The sequence below is a fragment of the Erinaceus europaeus genome, chromosome 8 (assembly GCF_950295315.1).
Source record: "Erinaceus europaeus chromosome 8, mEriEur2.1, whole genome shotgun sequence".
Lineage (NCBI taxonomy): Eukaryota > Metazoa > Chordata > Mammalia > Eulipotyphla > Erinaceidae > Erinaceus > Erinaceus europaeus.
The window spans coordinates 513,332-528,450 of NC_080169.1; the positions used below are offsets into that span (position 1 = coordinate 513,332).

At 55.6% G+C, this 15,119-nt stretch overlaps 2 protein-coding genes across 9 annotated transcripts in view; one reads left to right on the forward strand and one right to left on the reverse strand.

Moving 5' to 3' along the window:
* GARS1 (glycyl-tRNA synthetase 1) overlaps nucleotides 1-5,734 on the forward strand; it is a 36,559-nt gene extending 30,825 nt beyond the window's left edge. Inside the window, exons 13-17 of the mRNA XM_060195788.1 lie at nucleotides 45-130; nucleotides 2,475-2,584; nucleotides 3,042-3,135; nucleotides 3,767-3,957; nucleotides 5,489-5,734. Of these exons, the coding sequence (XP_060051771.1) occupies nucleotides 45-130; nucleotides 2,475-2,584; nucleotides 3,042-3,135; nucleotides 3,767-3,957; nucleotides 5,489-5,614 (607 nt within the window). The 3' untranslated portion in view covers nucleotides 5,615-5,734. The remainder of the gene's footprint in view (nucleotides 1-44; nucleotides 131-2,474; nucleotides 2,585-3,041; nucleotides 3,136-3,766; nucleotides 3,958-5,488) is intronic.
* Nucleotides 5,735-12,603: 6,869 nt separating this feature from the next.
* Nucleotides 12,604-15,119, reverse strand: part of CRHR2 (corticotropin releasing hormone receptor 2) — a 61,571-nt gene continuing 59,055 nt past the window's right edge. For all 8 annotated transcript variants that reach the window (XM_060195791.1, XM_060195796.1, XM_060195795.1 and 5 more), the window contains one exon: nucleotides 12,604-14,210. In XM_060195791.1, coding sequence (XP_060051774.1) covers nucleotides 14,070-14,210 — 141 coding nt within the window. In that variant the 3' untranslated portion in view covers nucleotides 12,604-14,069. The remainder of the gene's footprint in view (nucleotides 14,211-15,119) is intronic.

The following is a 15,119-nucleotide window of genomic DNA, read 5'->3' on the forward strand; positions in this document are numbered from 1 at the left end:
GATGCATGTCTTAACTACCATAAATGTGTCTTGTCTCTTTATAGAGAATTCACTGTTGAGACTGAGGGGAAGACATTTCAGTTGACGAAAGACATGGTCAATGTGAAGAGATTCTCCAAGACTTTGCACGGTGAGCTTGTATAAGTAATCAAGAGAAACATTTTCCCCCGTTTTATAACTGTTTCAAAGGATATTTGAAGGGGAAATTAATCCTTAATGCCACAACTCAAAAGTTGGTGGTGACATGCTTTACTATTATCTTTGGTGTGTGTGTGTGTGTGTGTGTGTGTGTGTGTGTGCGCGCGCGTGTGTGTGCGTGTGCGTGCGCGTGCGCGTGTGTGTCGGGGTTAAATGCAAGATCCCACACATAGGAAGTTTGCATTCTGCCATAGTCTACATCCCTGCCTACTTGGGACTTGAAGAAAAAATTCTCATTCTGCAGAATAATGTGATTGGCCTTTATATTTCCCATCACCCAAAAGTACATATGGGAACGGTCTTCTTGACTGAAAACATCTTTTCTTTTCTTTCATTTTAAGTAGAAGGCATTCGCTTCTCAAGCGGAAAGCGGAGCTCCCGTTGTACTTTTAGCAAACTGACTTATTAGAGCTATTCAGGGAGCAGGAGAGAGCTCCTGCCTGCGGCTGATGTACCTTGCCACGTTAGCCACTCAGCCGAGTCCCACACGGAAGGGCGGTGCGGTGCTCCGTGGGCAGAGGGCGGCGCTGTGGTTTCTCTCTCTCTCTCTCTCTCTCAGTGGTTGAGTCCTTGAGTTTGTTCTGTGGTATTTATTGCAGAGCGAGGGGGCGATAGCTGCCCTTTAAATAGTAACCTCTTCTCTTGATTAGCTAAAGACGTGGCTTTATTTTCTGCTAGGGCAGATACTGTGGACTGAGACACAGGCATCTGTCTGTTTGTCACTGTTATGCCTAAGTGAGAGACCCTGGAAACAGCAGGCAGACCCTGTTCACTTGCTTTTCCCGAGTGGGCTGAGTCAGCAGTGGTAGGAGTGGCTCCTTCTAGTTGCTTTGAAACTTTGTAGCAGCTGCTTCAATGCTCTGTTGCACTGTGGCGGTAACCAGGTTTCTAATTGGAAGTCTTATTAGGGATAGGGAGGGAGAGGGAGAGCGCGAACATGAGCCAGAGCATTGCTGTGGTGCTGGGAATCAAAGCTGCCTCACGGTCAGAGCGGCAGGACTTGGGCCGAGCTCCACCTGCCAGGCGGCAGGACTTCAGGACAGACAGAAACTGCGGCCTCTTCTGTCCTAACACCTATACTAGTTTTGGCTTCTACTTGCCTTATTTCTCTTGAACTCTCCAAGGTGAAAGCCAGTTACTTTAGACCTGGATAGTGCTTGTCTGAATAATTAATCATCTTAGGGGGCTGGACGGTAGCGTAGTGGGTTAAGCGCACATGGTGTGAAGCGCAGGGACCGGCATAAGGATCCCGGTTCGAGCCCCCAGCTCCCCACCTGCAGGGGAGTCGGTTCACAGGCGGTGAAGCAGGTCTGCAGGTGTCTGTCTTTCTCTCCCTCTCTCTGTCTTCCCCTCCTCTCTCCATTTCTCTCTGTCCTATCCAACAACAGTGACGTTAATAACAACAATAATAATAGCCACAACAACAGTAAAACAACAAGGGCAACAAAAGGGAAAAAAACAGTCTCCGCGAGCAGTGGATTCGTGCCCCAGCAATAACTCTGGAGGCAAAACAACAACAACAACAATAATCTTAAATAGCATTCCCTTTGCATACCATGACCTCACTTGCAGTTCTGAATACCTAACCCCAGACCCTTGTGAGTAAAATGGAGTGACTCGACTATTTTCTTCCTTCTTCTTTCATTTTGTTTATTTCATGAGGGGCAGAGGGAGAGGTCAGAGGGTCACTCGCGCAGATGCGGCTCCCCTGGAAGGGCCTACACATTACCACATGTGAGGGCCTGACTTCAGGCGGGTGTCTGTCTTCCTTGTCTGTCTTTTACTCCTGGGTTATTGCTTGGCATTGGCGCCTGCACTACGAATCCACTGCTCCTAGTGCCTGCTTTTCCCATTTTGTTGCCATTGTTGTGGTTGTTATTACTATTGTTGTTGTTATAGCTGTTGTTGTTGGATAGGACAGAGAGAAATGGAGAGAGGAGGGGAGAGAAAGACAGACACCTGCAGACCTGCTTCACCGCCTATGAAGCGACTCCCCTGCAGGTGGGGAGCCGGGGGCTCGAACCGGGATCCTTGCACTTTGCGCCACGTGTGCTTAACCCGCTGCGCTACTGCCTGTCCCTCTCTCTCTCTTTCTGTTTATCATCCTCTGTCTGGAAGAAAACACCAGAGATGTTGGAGTCCTGCAGGCAGTAAACCCCAGTGATAACCCAGACAGGTGACAGAAAATAAGCAAAGGAAATAATTGCTCGTAAGAACTTTTTAAAGAGGACCTGATGTGAAGCTGGGAAGAAGGTTACTGAATTTCTCTCTCGCAGTGGAAGAAGTTGTTCCCAACGTGATTGAACCCTCCTTTGGCCTGGGCAGAATCTTGTATACGGTGTTGGAACACACATTCCAAGTCCGAGAGGGAGATGAACAGCGGACGGTGAGTTGTACAACCCGGGCTGCGTCCAGGTTTCAGCTTCTATAGATTGTGCTGCTGTGAACACAGGTGATCACCAGGTAAACATTTCAGACGTACATATTGAAGAAGAAGAAGAGAATCCCTGTTATTTGTTGAGGGGCGGGTTCTCAGTGAGCTCAGCAGAAAGCAGTGAGGCTCTTTACTTGACGCCAAAGTGTCGGCAGCCTGACGTGACCTTGCTCACCGTCTCGCCTCCACAGCAGACTGGTGGCGCAAGACGGGGTCGAGGCGCCTCACGGCTGTGGGGTCCGACCTGATAGATGTTCGTTCAGCTGTGCAAACCTGACCTTCCTGCCTCTGCTTCTTGCCATCCTGCTCTCTCTCTCTCTCCTGTGAGCTCTTTAGCATGCTGTCTGGTATGTTGATGACGCAACAGAGACGCTCGTGAGCTGATGGGGTATCTCTTTAAACCCTCCAGTTCTTCAGCTTCCCCGCTACGGTAGCCCCGTTCAAATGCTCCGTCCTGCCGCTGAGCCAGAACCAGGAGTTCGTGCCGTTCGTCAAGGAGCTATGTAAGCAGACCCGGCTGGGTGGCTGTGGAAAGTTGCCCTTTTTCCTCCTCCTCCTTCTCTTCCTTCTTTTTCATCAAGAAATCACCTGTCGGTTAAAGAAATTGAAGTGGATTTTAGCCTCTGCTCTTATCTCTAAGAGAATTTTGCAGAGGGTGTTTTCTCCTAGCACGTCTGTGAGTGAGGTGGGACCCCGGAGTGGGATGTAAAACGCCCACCACTCACGTTAAGGAAGTCTCTCTCTCTGTGTGTGTCAGAGGAAGACGCCGCTAGAGAGGAGGGGCTGGGAGGGAAGGTAAGGCAGCCGCGGGCACAGCACCTGGATGGAGAGGCTGGGGAGCTCTGGGATGGTCAGAGCCTCCACTTGGACAGTGGATCTCGCTGCTGGGCTGACCGAGTGAAGGTGCAGCGTCAGGACCCACCCGCCCTCGGCCCTCCTCGCAGCTGTCTCAGAAGCGGGGCTGCGCAGTGGGCGGTGCTCCAGCAAGGGCCTTGACAGACCTTTTCTGTTTGCTTTTCTTTGGCACCTGTGACTCGATTCACTGTCTCTGTTCCTTTTACGCTCCCTGAGTTTGCAAGGCGGCAGTGAAGCGGCACCGGACGGTTTCTCTTTAGCTTACTCGTTTTTTGGCAGCTGCAGCCCTGACCAGGAACGGCGTCTCTCACAAGGTGGACGACTCCTCCGGGTCCATCGGAAGGCGCTACGCCAGGACGGATGAGATCGGCGTGGCTTTCGGCATCACCATCGACTTCGACACGGTGAACAAGACCCCTCACACTGCCACCCTGCGGGACCGAGACTCCATGCGGCAGATCCGAGCAGAGGTGCCTCTCTCTCTCTCTCTCTCTCTCCCCCTCTCCCTTTCCCTCTCCCTCTCCCTCCCTTCCTCTCTTCCTCCCTCTCTCCCTTCTCTCCCTCTCTCTCCCTCTCTCTCCCTCTTCCTCCCTCTTCCTCTTCCTCCCTCTCTCCCTCTCTCCCTCTTTCTCTCTTTCTCCCTCCCCCTCTCTCCCTCTTTCTCCCTCCCTCTCTCCCTCTCTCCCTCTCTCTCTCCCTCCCTCCCTCCCTCCCTCTTTCTCTGCCTCCTCTCTCTCTCTGCCCCCCTCTCCCTCTCTCGCTCTCTCTGACGCCTGTGTCTCCTTTGAGCTGGGCTGCGGTGTGTCTGCGCTCACCTCTCCTTCCCCCAGATCTCTTGGTTGAATCATGACTTCCGCATGAACACCTCTAATGTTGTGTAGCATTTGGAACACTGGCCTGGTTTCCAGCATTTGCCTTTATAGTTTATTGGTTTTCCCCGGGGGTGGGGGTGGGGGTGGGGGTGGGGGTGCTGGTGAACATGGTCTCAAGTGATTGTTGTCACAGTCCCCCGCCACCACCACCAAGGTTACGGCTGGGTGCCCGCACTGCGGCTCCACAGCTCCTGGTGCTCCTTGCCCCCGCACACACACTCTATTATTTGATAGCACAGAGAGAAACTGAAAGGGCAGTGGTCCGGGAGGTGGTGCAGTGGACAAAGCACTGAGTCCCGAGTTCAGTCCCCGGCAGCACATGTACCAGAGTGATGTCTGGTTCTTTCTCTCCTATCTTTCTCATGGATAAATAAATAAAAATCTGAAGAAAGAAAAAGAAAAAAAAAGTGAGGGGAGGGGGAGGGAGAAAGAGACACTTGCGGTCCTGTTTCACCATTTGTGAAGCTTTCCCCCAGCAGGTGGGGACCAGGGGCTTGAACCCGGGTCCTTGTGCCCTGTAGTGTCGAGCGCTCACCTGGGTGTGTGGCTGTCCCACACACTTTACTGTCAGGCATTATTTCTGTGTAGGTGCAGAGACGAGCATGTGAATGCATTTGGTGTGTCAGTGAGCTCAGAGTAGTATCTGTCTTCCCCATCTCTCTCCATTTCTCTCTGTCCTATCCAGCAACAAAAAGAATAAGGGCGACCAAAAAAAAAGGGGGGAAATGGCCTCCAGGAGCATTGGATTCGTAGTGCAAGCAAGGATCCCCAGGCATAACCCTAGCGGCAAAAGACAAAGAAACGGGCTGGGTGGCGGCACACCTGGTTGAGTGCTCAAGGACCTGGGTTCGAGCCCCGGTCAGAGGTGTATTTGACACATGAAGCAGCAAGATGACAGAAGCTTAGAGCCTTCAGATTTTGGGGGGGGTTGCATTGGGGGGTGACAGAGGCTGGCTGGCAGCGCGGCCTGGGAGAGGACGGGCCAGACTGAGTAGAGACTCAAAGGAAGAGACTGGACGCGTGTGGGGCCGCGCTGGAGAAAGGCCTGAGTCTGCGCTCTGCAGGCTCTCGAGTCGGGGTGACGGTCTGACCTGCTGGGCTGACTGTTGGGCCTCTCTTCTCTCCACAGATCTCTGAGCTGCCTTCTGTGGTCCGGGACCTGGCCAGCGGCAACCTCTCATGGGCTGATGTGGAGGCCAGGTACCCCGTCTTTGAAGGCCAAGAGACTGGCAAAAAAGGCACCATCGAGGAGTGAAGGCCACGCGGGCTGATGAGAGCTCCCGCCATGTCCGCTTGACAAGCAGACAGCATGGCCGCTGCTCGGGGCCTGCCTGCCGAGCTCACCCTCAATTAAAGCCGCAGGGTTGGGAACAGACTCGTGGTCCAGTTGTTTCTGTCTCGGACACGCTCCTAGCTTAGCGCCACGTGCCTGGTACAGCTTGCCACTGTGAACTCCACTCGGTCAGGGTCTGCGGTGCCGGCTGTGGGCTGTGCAGACACCCTCGGTGTCCAGTGCCAGAGCGCGGCAGTGGCTTCAAGGCTGGCAGGTGCGTTTAGTCCTGCCTTGTCCTTCATCGCAGCCGGCCCTGTCCCAGGAGGTTCTCGCACATTCACGCGCACCCATGCAGGCACGCACACGTGCACGCACGCACACCCAGCGCATCACTGACACGTGCAGTGTGGGCACTGAGCTCAGACCTCCCTCAGTGGCTTACCTGCTGAACCACCTCCTGGACCTCAGTCCTTAGTACCTCTGCAGACCTGTCTCCCCTTCTTCCTCTTTCTGAACGCTAGCTCCCCACCTGCACACACACACACACACACACACACACACACACACACTATATATGGGCAGAGTGAGGACCACTGCACGCACATACACACACACACACACACACACTCACACACACACTATATGAGGGCAGAGTGAGGACCACTGTGCACACACACAAACACACACACACACTATATGAGGGCAGAGTGAGGTCCACTGTGCGCGTGCGTGCGCACACACACACAATATGAGGGTAGAGTGAGGACCACTGTGCACACACACACACACACACTATATGAGGGCAGAGTGAGGTCCACTGCACGTGCACGCACACACACTATATGAGGGCAGAGTGAGGACCACTGTGCACACACACAAACACACACACAAACACACACTATATGAGGGCAGAGTGAGGTCCACTGCACGCGCGTGCGCACACACACACACGCACACACAATATGAGGGTAGAGTGAGGACCACTGCGCGCGCGCGCGCGCACACACACACACACACACACACACACTATATGAGGGCAGAGTGAGGACCACTGCGCGCGCGCGCACACACACACACACTATATGAGGGCAGAGTGAGGTCCACTGCGCGCGTGCGCGCGCGCACACACACACACAATATGAGGGTAGAGTGAGGACCACTGCGCGCGCACACACACACACACACACTATATGAGGGCAGAGTGAGGTCCACTGCACGTGCACGCACACACACTATATGAGGGCAGAGTGAGGACCACTGCACACACACAAACACACACACAAACACACACTATATGAGGGCAGAGTGAGGTCCACTGCACGCGCGCGCGCACACACACGCACACACAATATGAGGGTAGAGTGAGGACCACTGCACACACACACACACACACTATATGAGGGCAGAGTGAGGACCACTGCGCGCGCGCACACACACTATGAGGGCAGAGTGAGGTCCACTGCGCGCGCACACACACACTATATGAGGGCAGAGTGAGGACCATTGCGCACACACACGCACACACACTCACTATATGAGGGCAGAGTGAGGACCACTGCATACACACACACACACTCTATGAGGGCAGAGTGAGGACCACTGCACATACACACTCCCACTATATTCGGGCAGAGTGAGGACCACCCTGCATGGAGCCCCGGGCCCGAGTCAGCTCGCCATGCGAGTCTGTCTGTTTTGTCATCTTGAGCTGCTGCCCGAGTGAAGCCCTCAGCCGGCGCTGTGCTCTCACCGGACTCCCCGAGTCATTCTTGGGAAAGCTGTCAAATCACTGAGTCTCCTGTTCTGTCTGACTTGGTCGTTCTCGGCTGTCACGGTGTCTGACGGCAGCTCTTTGCTCAGCTCTGGCTTCCGGGGTTGGGGGGGGGGGGGCGGGAATGGGACCTGGGAGCCTCAGGCACGAGACCATGCATGACCATGATGCCGTCTCCCCCACCCTGGCAGCTTCCTAGTTTGGAATCAGTTATATTTTAAAATGGATCGGTCAGAGCACAGGCTTATTTGTTGAGGAAGAATTCGAGACGTGGGGGTTTAAATAGCTGTTTGCAGCTATGACACTCTTTGGTTTTTTCATGTTTATTGGGAGGTTGATGGCTTACGGCGCATTGTTGACACCATAGGCTTGTTCTCCTAGTGCCTCTCACACGGTATCAGAGAGAGGTCGTCTCAGAATGTTTTCTTCTTGCTGTTGTGTGACGAACAGTCGCGTCTCTCACTTGACAGCTTCTGCAGTGCCGACCACCATTATTCTGTACAGAACAGGCACTCGGCACACCAGCCCTGGATAAGCCCGTCTGGGAAGAAAACCTTGCGCTGTGGCTTCTGCCTCCTCAAACGCTCGCTGTTAAATCAGGGTGTAGAGTACAAACAAGCTTCCCTCTCGCTCCAACTCCATAGCTCGACGGAGCCCTCCAGTCGACCTGTTCTGCAGTCTTGTGGCAGCGAGTGGCACTCACTGTGTTTGCTTCCCTCTGCGGAGGGACGGCCTTCGGAGTCGGGCCCTCCACTGCGCTGAGCACATAGCGGGATTCGCCTGCTTGGCTCGTGCGGACTTGAGATCAGAGCGTCTTCACTTTTCCTTGGCGAATGCATTTGTCGTGACTTAATTCTGCAGCCCTTCCCTCTGCTCCTCTTACTAGGTGTAATGCGTCACTGAGAGAGGGGGAGGGAGGGCCCGGTGTCTAAAGCGACCGTTCCCTGGGGGAAGGATGTCAGCCGTAGACTCACTCTTTGTGTGCCATATTTGCTCGGTTCTAAGCAAAAGCAGACGAAGAGCTAAATAGCTTGTGTTTTCCCGTGAAGAGCTTCTTGCCATGTGAGTGGTGTGTATGCACATGCACACACAGTTTCTACAGATCAGAACAGGCTGAGAGATGGGTAAATAGTTCTGTCTCCCAGAGAGGTCACTTCTCATTACTTCCCCAAAATCATGCTCGGGCAGGACCAGATTCTAATTGAGTTCCGTGGAATGTACCTAAAGACACAGTGATTAGATTCATCGAGACCTAAGTTGGGATTTAGGCCATTTGTCACCTGAAGCAGAGCTGTGTCTAGAAAGTGGCCTGTGTCTGCTTTCAGGAGGAACCTGGGGTCTTGCTGACGCTTGGGGGCTTAAAAGCTGAAATGCGGGTGTCCCTCAGCAGGAGTGCACTGGGGAGTCTAAATACAGAGAGTCTTACTGATTGTGTGAGATGTCAGGTTTACCTGTCGGAAGATATCAGAAGGTTACTTGAGATGTCAAATGCCCAAAGTCCATTTTGACAACAGAAATGATTTCCTCCTGTAATTCACCTGACACGGATTCATTCTAGACTTTACAGTTCTTAGTCTGAATTGGGCAGGGGTAATGACCAACCAAATCTATTCATGAGAGAGAACTAGAGGCCTTAGAAGGAGATCCAGATTGTCTCTGCAGATAGTCGCTGTTAACCTGAGCCCTGTCACCAGGGAGCCTCAGTCCGTTCCTGCTGGCTACGTCGAGGCTGGAGGCGCCTGGGTAGCTCTGCGTGGAGGAGAGAACGTGGCCTCAGCATCTGCCATGGTCTGTTGACGACGGGTTTTGTTTTGGCACCTGGCCAGCACCAAAATGAGATTTAGTTGGAGACTCATTCGGTAAGAGAATGGATGAATGATCTTGCCGTACCTCGAGATTCACCTCTTATTGCCTCTCCAATAATTCTTGGCCGTTGGGCCGCCTCTGAGCAGTAATTGTGTTCAGTCCACGTGGGTGGAATGAGCTGTGCTCAGGGAACGGGCATGTGATGGGGGATGTGATGGGAGCCTCGCCAGGAGCTGCCTAACAGCTGCCTGGGGCCTGGGGCCTGGGGCCTGGTGGGGCCCTGGTGGGGCCCTGGCTCTGCTGGCGACTTGCTGTCTCAGCTCCTACCAGAGGGTGTGGCTGGCTCGTGTGTCACAGGACTTAGTGCCAGCAGGTGCTGAGGACTTAGTGCCAGCAGGTGATGAGGCAGTGGTTCTCCAGCCTGGCTACACATCAGCAGCACTCAGCTTCAAAGATGCCTATCAGTCTGAGCCTCTTGCAAACAAGCCAGTGTAAGAGTTTGTGAGAGCAGGGCTTGGGTGCGAGTGGTTTCACTTTAGGAGAACCACTGCTGCAGCGTGTGTGTATGTGTGCGTCTGTCTGTCTGTCTTAGCCAGGCAGAGGTGTGTGAGTGTGAGTGTGTGTGTGTGTGTGTGTGTGTGTGTCCCCGTCCCACCCTCTCCCTGCCCGGCGTTAGTGTGGCTTCATGCCTGCTGGCGTGCTCCATGCCGGGCAGCATCTTGTGCAGAGGAGAGGGAAGCTCTACCCGTCCGGGTGCCAGGGCTGCCTCGGGGCCTCGCTCCTGCAGGTCTGTGCTGGTGTTGACACCGCCGGCTCGGCCCCTTGAGCCCGCCCAGAAACGGAAGCCCCATCTTCCGATGCGTATGGAAGCTGAAGCCTTTCGGGCCCTCTTGGTACCAGTGCGCAGCGATACCAGTGCTGTCAGCTGTATCCTGCCAGCCTCCGCTGTTCCTGAGGACGGATGGCGACTCGGCGCCCTGCGGGGCCCAGGCAGTGTGTCCTTCAGAGCGGGAAGTGCCCCAGGACGGCCTCGGTGGCTGAGCGGGAGTGGGGGCAGCCGGGCTGCTGCAGTCCACTCGGCCGGCTGGGCGAGACCAGCTGCGTAGCCCACCCCGAGCTCTGCGGGCTCGCTGGCTGGCAGGCCGCACTCCCTCCCCGGGGCTGTAAGGAACCGGCTCCAGGGGAAGTCCTGCACCCTGCCGGTCTCCGCCACTGTCCTAGCTGCCCCCGAACCACAGTCGCTTGTCACAGACTTTGAAAGAGATCGTTGCTCTTCTCAGTAGAATGTCCTCCATTCAAGACTGAGCCCTCGTGGTCCGGGAGGTGGCACGGTGGATAAAGCACTGACTCTCAAGCGTGAGGTCCCGAGTTCAAGCCCCGGCAGCACATGCACCAGAGTGATGTCGGGTTCTTTCTCTCTCTCCTGTCTTTCTCATCAATCAATAAGTAAAGTCTTCTTCAGAGACACTGAGCCCTCTTGTATGACCGCCTTGGCACAGCGCACGTGCACGCGTTTCACTTAGTGCTGAGAGAGAGCGGTGTTGAACCTGGGTCCTTGCCCCCTGTCACACGTGTGCTCGGCCAGGTGCGGCCCACCCGGCCCCACGAGCAGTTCTGAGAGTAGAGCTGCCTCCTCCCCTCCCTCCCCAAGCCCAGGACAGGTCCAGTCTGCCGCCCCCCGTCTCCGTGCGACTCCCCGCCCAGAACCCTGCCCGCTCCCCCCCACACACACACACACACTCCTGGATGCTCTTCCAGCCACAGGGCCTGTGGGGAGCTTGCCTCACGCAGGCAGGCCCCGGCTGACAAGCACGTCGGCATGTGAAACTTGGTCCGGGCCTCACGCGATTCTGACACGCCAGGCCGCAACATAAAAGTAGAGCTGTAAGAAGAGGCTGTGACCGGGGCGGGGGTGGGGGAGAGCATGGTGGCTATGCCTGAGGCTCCAAAGGCCCGGGCTCAATCTTCCTGATCTACGAACTGAGGAAAACAAATCTTGGGACTGTAAGGCTGAACCATGAGTCAGAACTACATAAAAATAGGTGGTTAGAGTGGGTGTCGTTTCTCTTTTCCTTTCTGTTTGATTATCTTTGTCACTGGGTAGACAGACGGGAGTGGTGGAAACATCAGCAAGCTGGAGGATGAGGCAGTGGTCAAACAGGCCCCGCGAGACACCCGACACATGCACTCGGCCGTGCGGGGCAGCCCGCTCACACCTGAGGCAATGCCGGCCCCCTGGGCCCCGTCCGTGGCGCTGCCTGACTGCTGCCTGTGGCGGCCAGGGCTTGCTGAGGCCCCGTCTTCTCGCGGCTGCGGCTGCGGTTGTGGCCAGGCCGGTCGGGAGGCGTGGTGCCTGCTGCCAGTGCGCTTCGTCTTCCTCACGCGCTCCGCTCTCCGCTCTCCGTGCTGGCACTCGCCAACCCTCGGCCTGCCCCCAGGCCGTGTCTGCAAGAGGCTAGGAGTCTGTCTTCATGTGTGTTCATTCTTACTCTCTGGGGGTTGGTTTTGGCTCATTTTTGTTACTCGTTTTTTTTTTTTCAGAGGTTTGCTTTCCCAGTTTTTGCTAAGGCTGAGTCTGACAGAGTGAAGCTTTTATGTGAACCTTCTTAGTCTTGAATTCCAAAAGTGAATTTTTTCTTCCATTTGTTTCAGTTTCTCCAGAACAGTGCTAAGCTGTGGCTTATGGGAGGGTGAGCGGGGGTTGTGAGCCTGGTACCTCAGAACCTCGGGCGTTAGAGCCTGTTATGGAACCCTCTCCCCTCTCCCCTCTCCCCTCTCCCCAGGAGTCACTTCTCATACTTTCTCAGTCTGCAGACCACACATTTGTCCCTGCCAGGCTGTCCTTCAGACCAGCTCCTGACCCAGACACGGCCTGTGGCCTGGACTGATGCTCTCTCTGCCTGAGGGCCCTGTCCCCCAGACCTCCCACTTGATGGGGAGACCGCCACCCCACCACACTGGAGAAGTGTTGGTGCTGTAAACCCTCCCCCACCCCTCGGTATTTTGTTTCCTGGGTTGAGACTGAGAGAAACAGGAGTAGGAGAGACAGACACCTGCAGCCCTGCTTCACCACTCATGAAACTTTCCCCCTGCAGGTGGGGACTGGGGACTTGAACCTGGGTCCTTGCACATTCTAACGTGCTTGAGCAGGTACAGGTTCTGACAAAGCCCCAGCAACAACTGCGAAGATGAAAGGAGAGAGAGGATGACTGCCGGGAGACTTTCTGTTAGAGCACGTGCACCCTGGTTTCGGTCACCCGCTAGCGTTCGCCTTGTCCAGCCAGTCCGCCCGCCCCCAGCCCGTGCTCAGCCTTCCTCCCGTGCTCGGCGTCAGCCCCGGCTGTGGCGCTTTATGCTTTAGGTGTTTATTTTTTTAAAAAAATAAATAAATAAATTTATTTTAAACCTTTTTATGCTTTAGGTGTTTATTTTTTACCAGAGTCCTGCTCAGCTCTGGCTGATGGTGGTGCGGTGGGATTGAACCTGGACACGGGAGCCTCAGGCTCTTTGTAGAACCACTGTGCTATCTACCCCCACCCTGAGTTTTATTATTTTCATATCTATGTTGCTTTAATTCATTGTATATTACATTTTACATAAAACTACTTGCAATAACTTAACCAGAAGCCTTTCTTGTAGAACCTTTAGAATCTCTGGCCTCAGGAAATTCAGTCACGAAGACACTGAGTCCACATCGAATTCTGTGGGAAGGACAAAGGGACAAGCCCCAGGGAGGAGGCCCAAGGTGCCGTCCCAGCCGCTGAGGACGGCAGGTTGTGAGCGTGTGTGTGTTTCAACAGGTGACGACGGTGGCTTTAAGTCACTGCTGTGTCTGGGTTCTGCACGATGGATTTTAAACTGTTGTGGCCGTTTTATTTGAAAATGTGTTTGTCCAGCTCCAGAAATGACATCTTGCACAGAGAGGAGGGGGGTGCGTGCCTGTGTGTGAATGGAGACGCTGACCGCGGCGCTGGCTGGCTGCCCTGGACCCTGCTGTGGTCTCCCCGGCCCTCCTCCCACCCTCTCTAGAGGAAAGCAGGGAAGGAAGCTGTACCCTCCTGTCTGTCACTCGGAGGGAGAGGCAGCCCCAGGCCAGGGCCAGCGTGGGTGCCAACAGCTGTGCGGCCCCTGGCCCTACACCCCTTGGGATACCTGGTGGACGTGACCCCAGAGCAGGACCTTGTCACAGATGCAGTTTCTTTCACACAGCACAGGGAGGCTGAAGCCCAGCCTCAGGTGGGCAGGGGCAGGGGCAGGGGCTAGTTCAGTCACCGCAGGCCCACTCTGCTTCCCGCTACTCCAGACCCTACTCCCCCTCCCCGCCCCATCCTTCCTTCTTCCCCCTGCGATTCTCACTGTTCATCTTGTGTCCCGAAGGCTGTTGGCTGCAGGGGCGGATTGCCTCTTTCTCCCTGCTCGCCACCCCCAGCCATGAGTCTGTGGACGCGGTGGGAAGGGAAGGGCGCCCCCTTCATGGTGCCGCGGGCAGGAGGAGACTGGGAAGGGGTGGAGAGACTGCTCTGGCCAAGGGTGTGGGGTGAGGTGTGGGAGCCCCAGGATGCTTTCTGGCCAGTCCTCACTCTGGCCGACTGCAGGGGCGCCCCCAAGCATGGAGGCAGAAGGCAGGGAGCAGGGCCCCTGGCCGCCCGCTGTCTCTGGTGAGACAGCAGAGTCCCGGGTGAGCTCCGTCAGCCACCGCTGGGCCCCTGCACCCGGCCGGCTCTCCCTGGGGCGCCCCAGACTCCTCTGCTCCGTCCTGTGCTGAGCCCTGGGCCCGGGTGGTCCCGCTTCCTGGAGACCCCGTCCCCCCAAGATGGCGAAAGGTGGCGGTGGGGAGGATGGCTCTCCTGATGCCGGGGCTCACACGGCGGCCGTCTGCTTGATGCTGTGGAAGCTGATCCGGGTGGGCGAGGTGGGGATGGACATGGCCCGGGCCACGGGCACACGCAGCGCGTGATGGTCCTGCCAGCGGTGCCAGCGCTTCCTCAGGGCCAAGCGCACCTGTGGGGACGGGCGGAGGGGACAGTGCTGCAGAGGCCTTGTCCCGTGGGCTGACAGCCACCCACTCCCAGGCACTGGCTGGTTCCACCGTTTCTAGTTTTCTTTTTTCTTTCCTTTTTTCCCTCCAGGGTTATTGCTGGGGCTTGGTGCCGACACTACGAATCCACTGCTCCTGGTGGCCATTTCATCCATTATATTGGATAGGACAGGGAGAAATTGAGAGAGGAGTGGGAGACAGAGAGGGAGAGACAGACAGACACCTGCAGACCTGCTTCACCACTTGTGAAGTGTCCCCCTGCAGGTGGGGAGCCGGGGGTTCGAACCTGGGTCCTTGCGTCTTGAGTTTTGCTTTTTTTCTCTTTTGCTTTTTTTTTTTTTTATTTATTCCCTTTTGTTGCCCTTGTTGTTTCATTATTGTGGTTATTATTGTTGTTATTATTGATGTCATCGTTGTTGGATAGGACAGAGGGAAATGGAGAGAGGAGGGGAAGACAGAGGGGGGAGAGAAAGACAGACACCTGCAGACCTGCAGACACAGGTGGTGAAGCGACTCCCCTGCCAGAGGCTCGAACTGGGATCCTTATGCCAGTCCTTGCACTTCACACCACGTGCGCTTAACCCGCTGCGCTACCGCCCGACTCCCCCTCAGAGCCCTGCTCAGCTCTGGCTATGCCGTCTCCCCGCCCTCCTGATTCCACAGACTAGAAACTCAGCCCGTCTCCTGGCAGGCGCTGGGGTGAGGGCGCCTCTCTCCACGGTCCCCTGAATTCACAGCTTATCCATAGGAAACAGGAGCATCGCTCAGGCACCTGCGCCGCCAGGGACTGAGCTCGGCCTCGTGCTGCTCTGTGCCGGCTCCCGCTCTCATCCCTGAGGCTGTTGCCACTGCGCGGCTGGCCCTCACGGAAA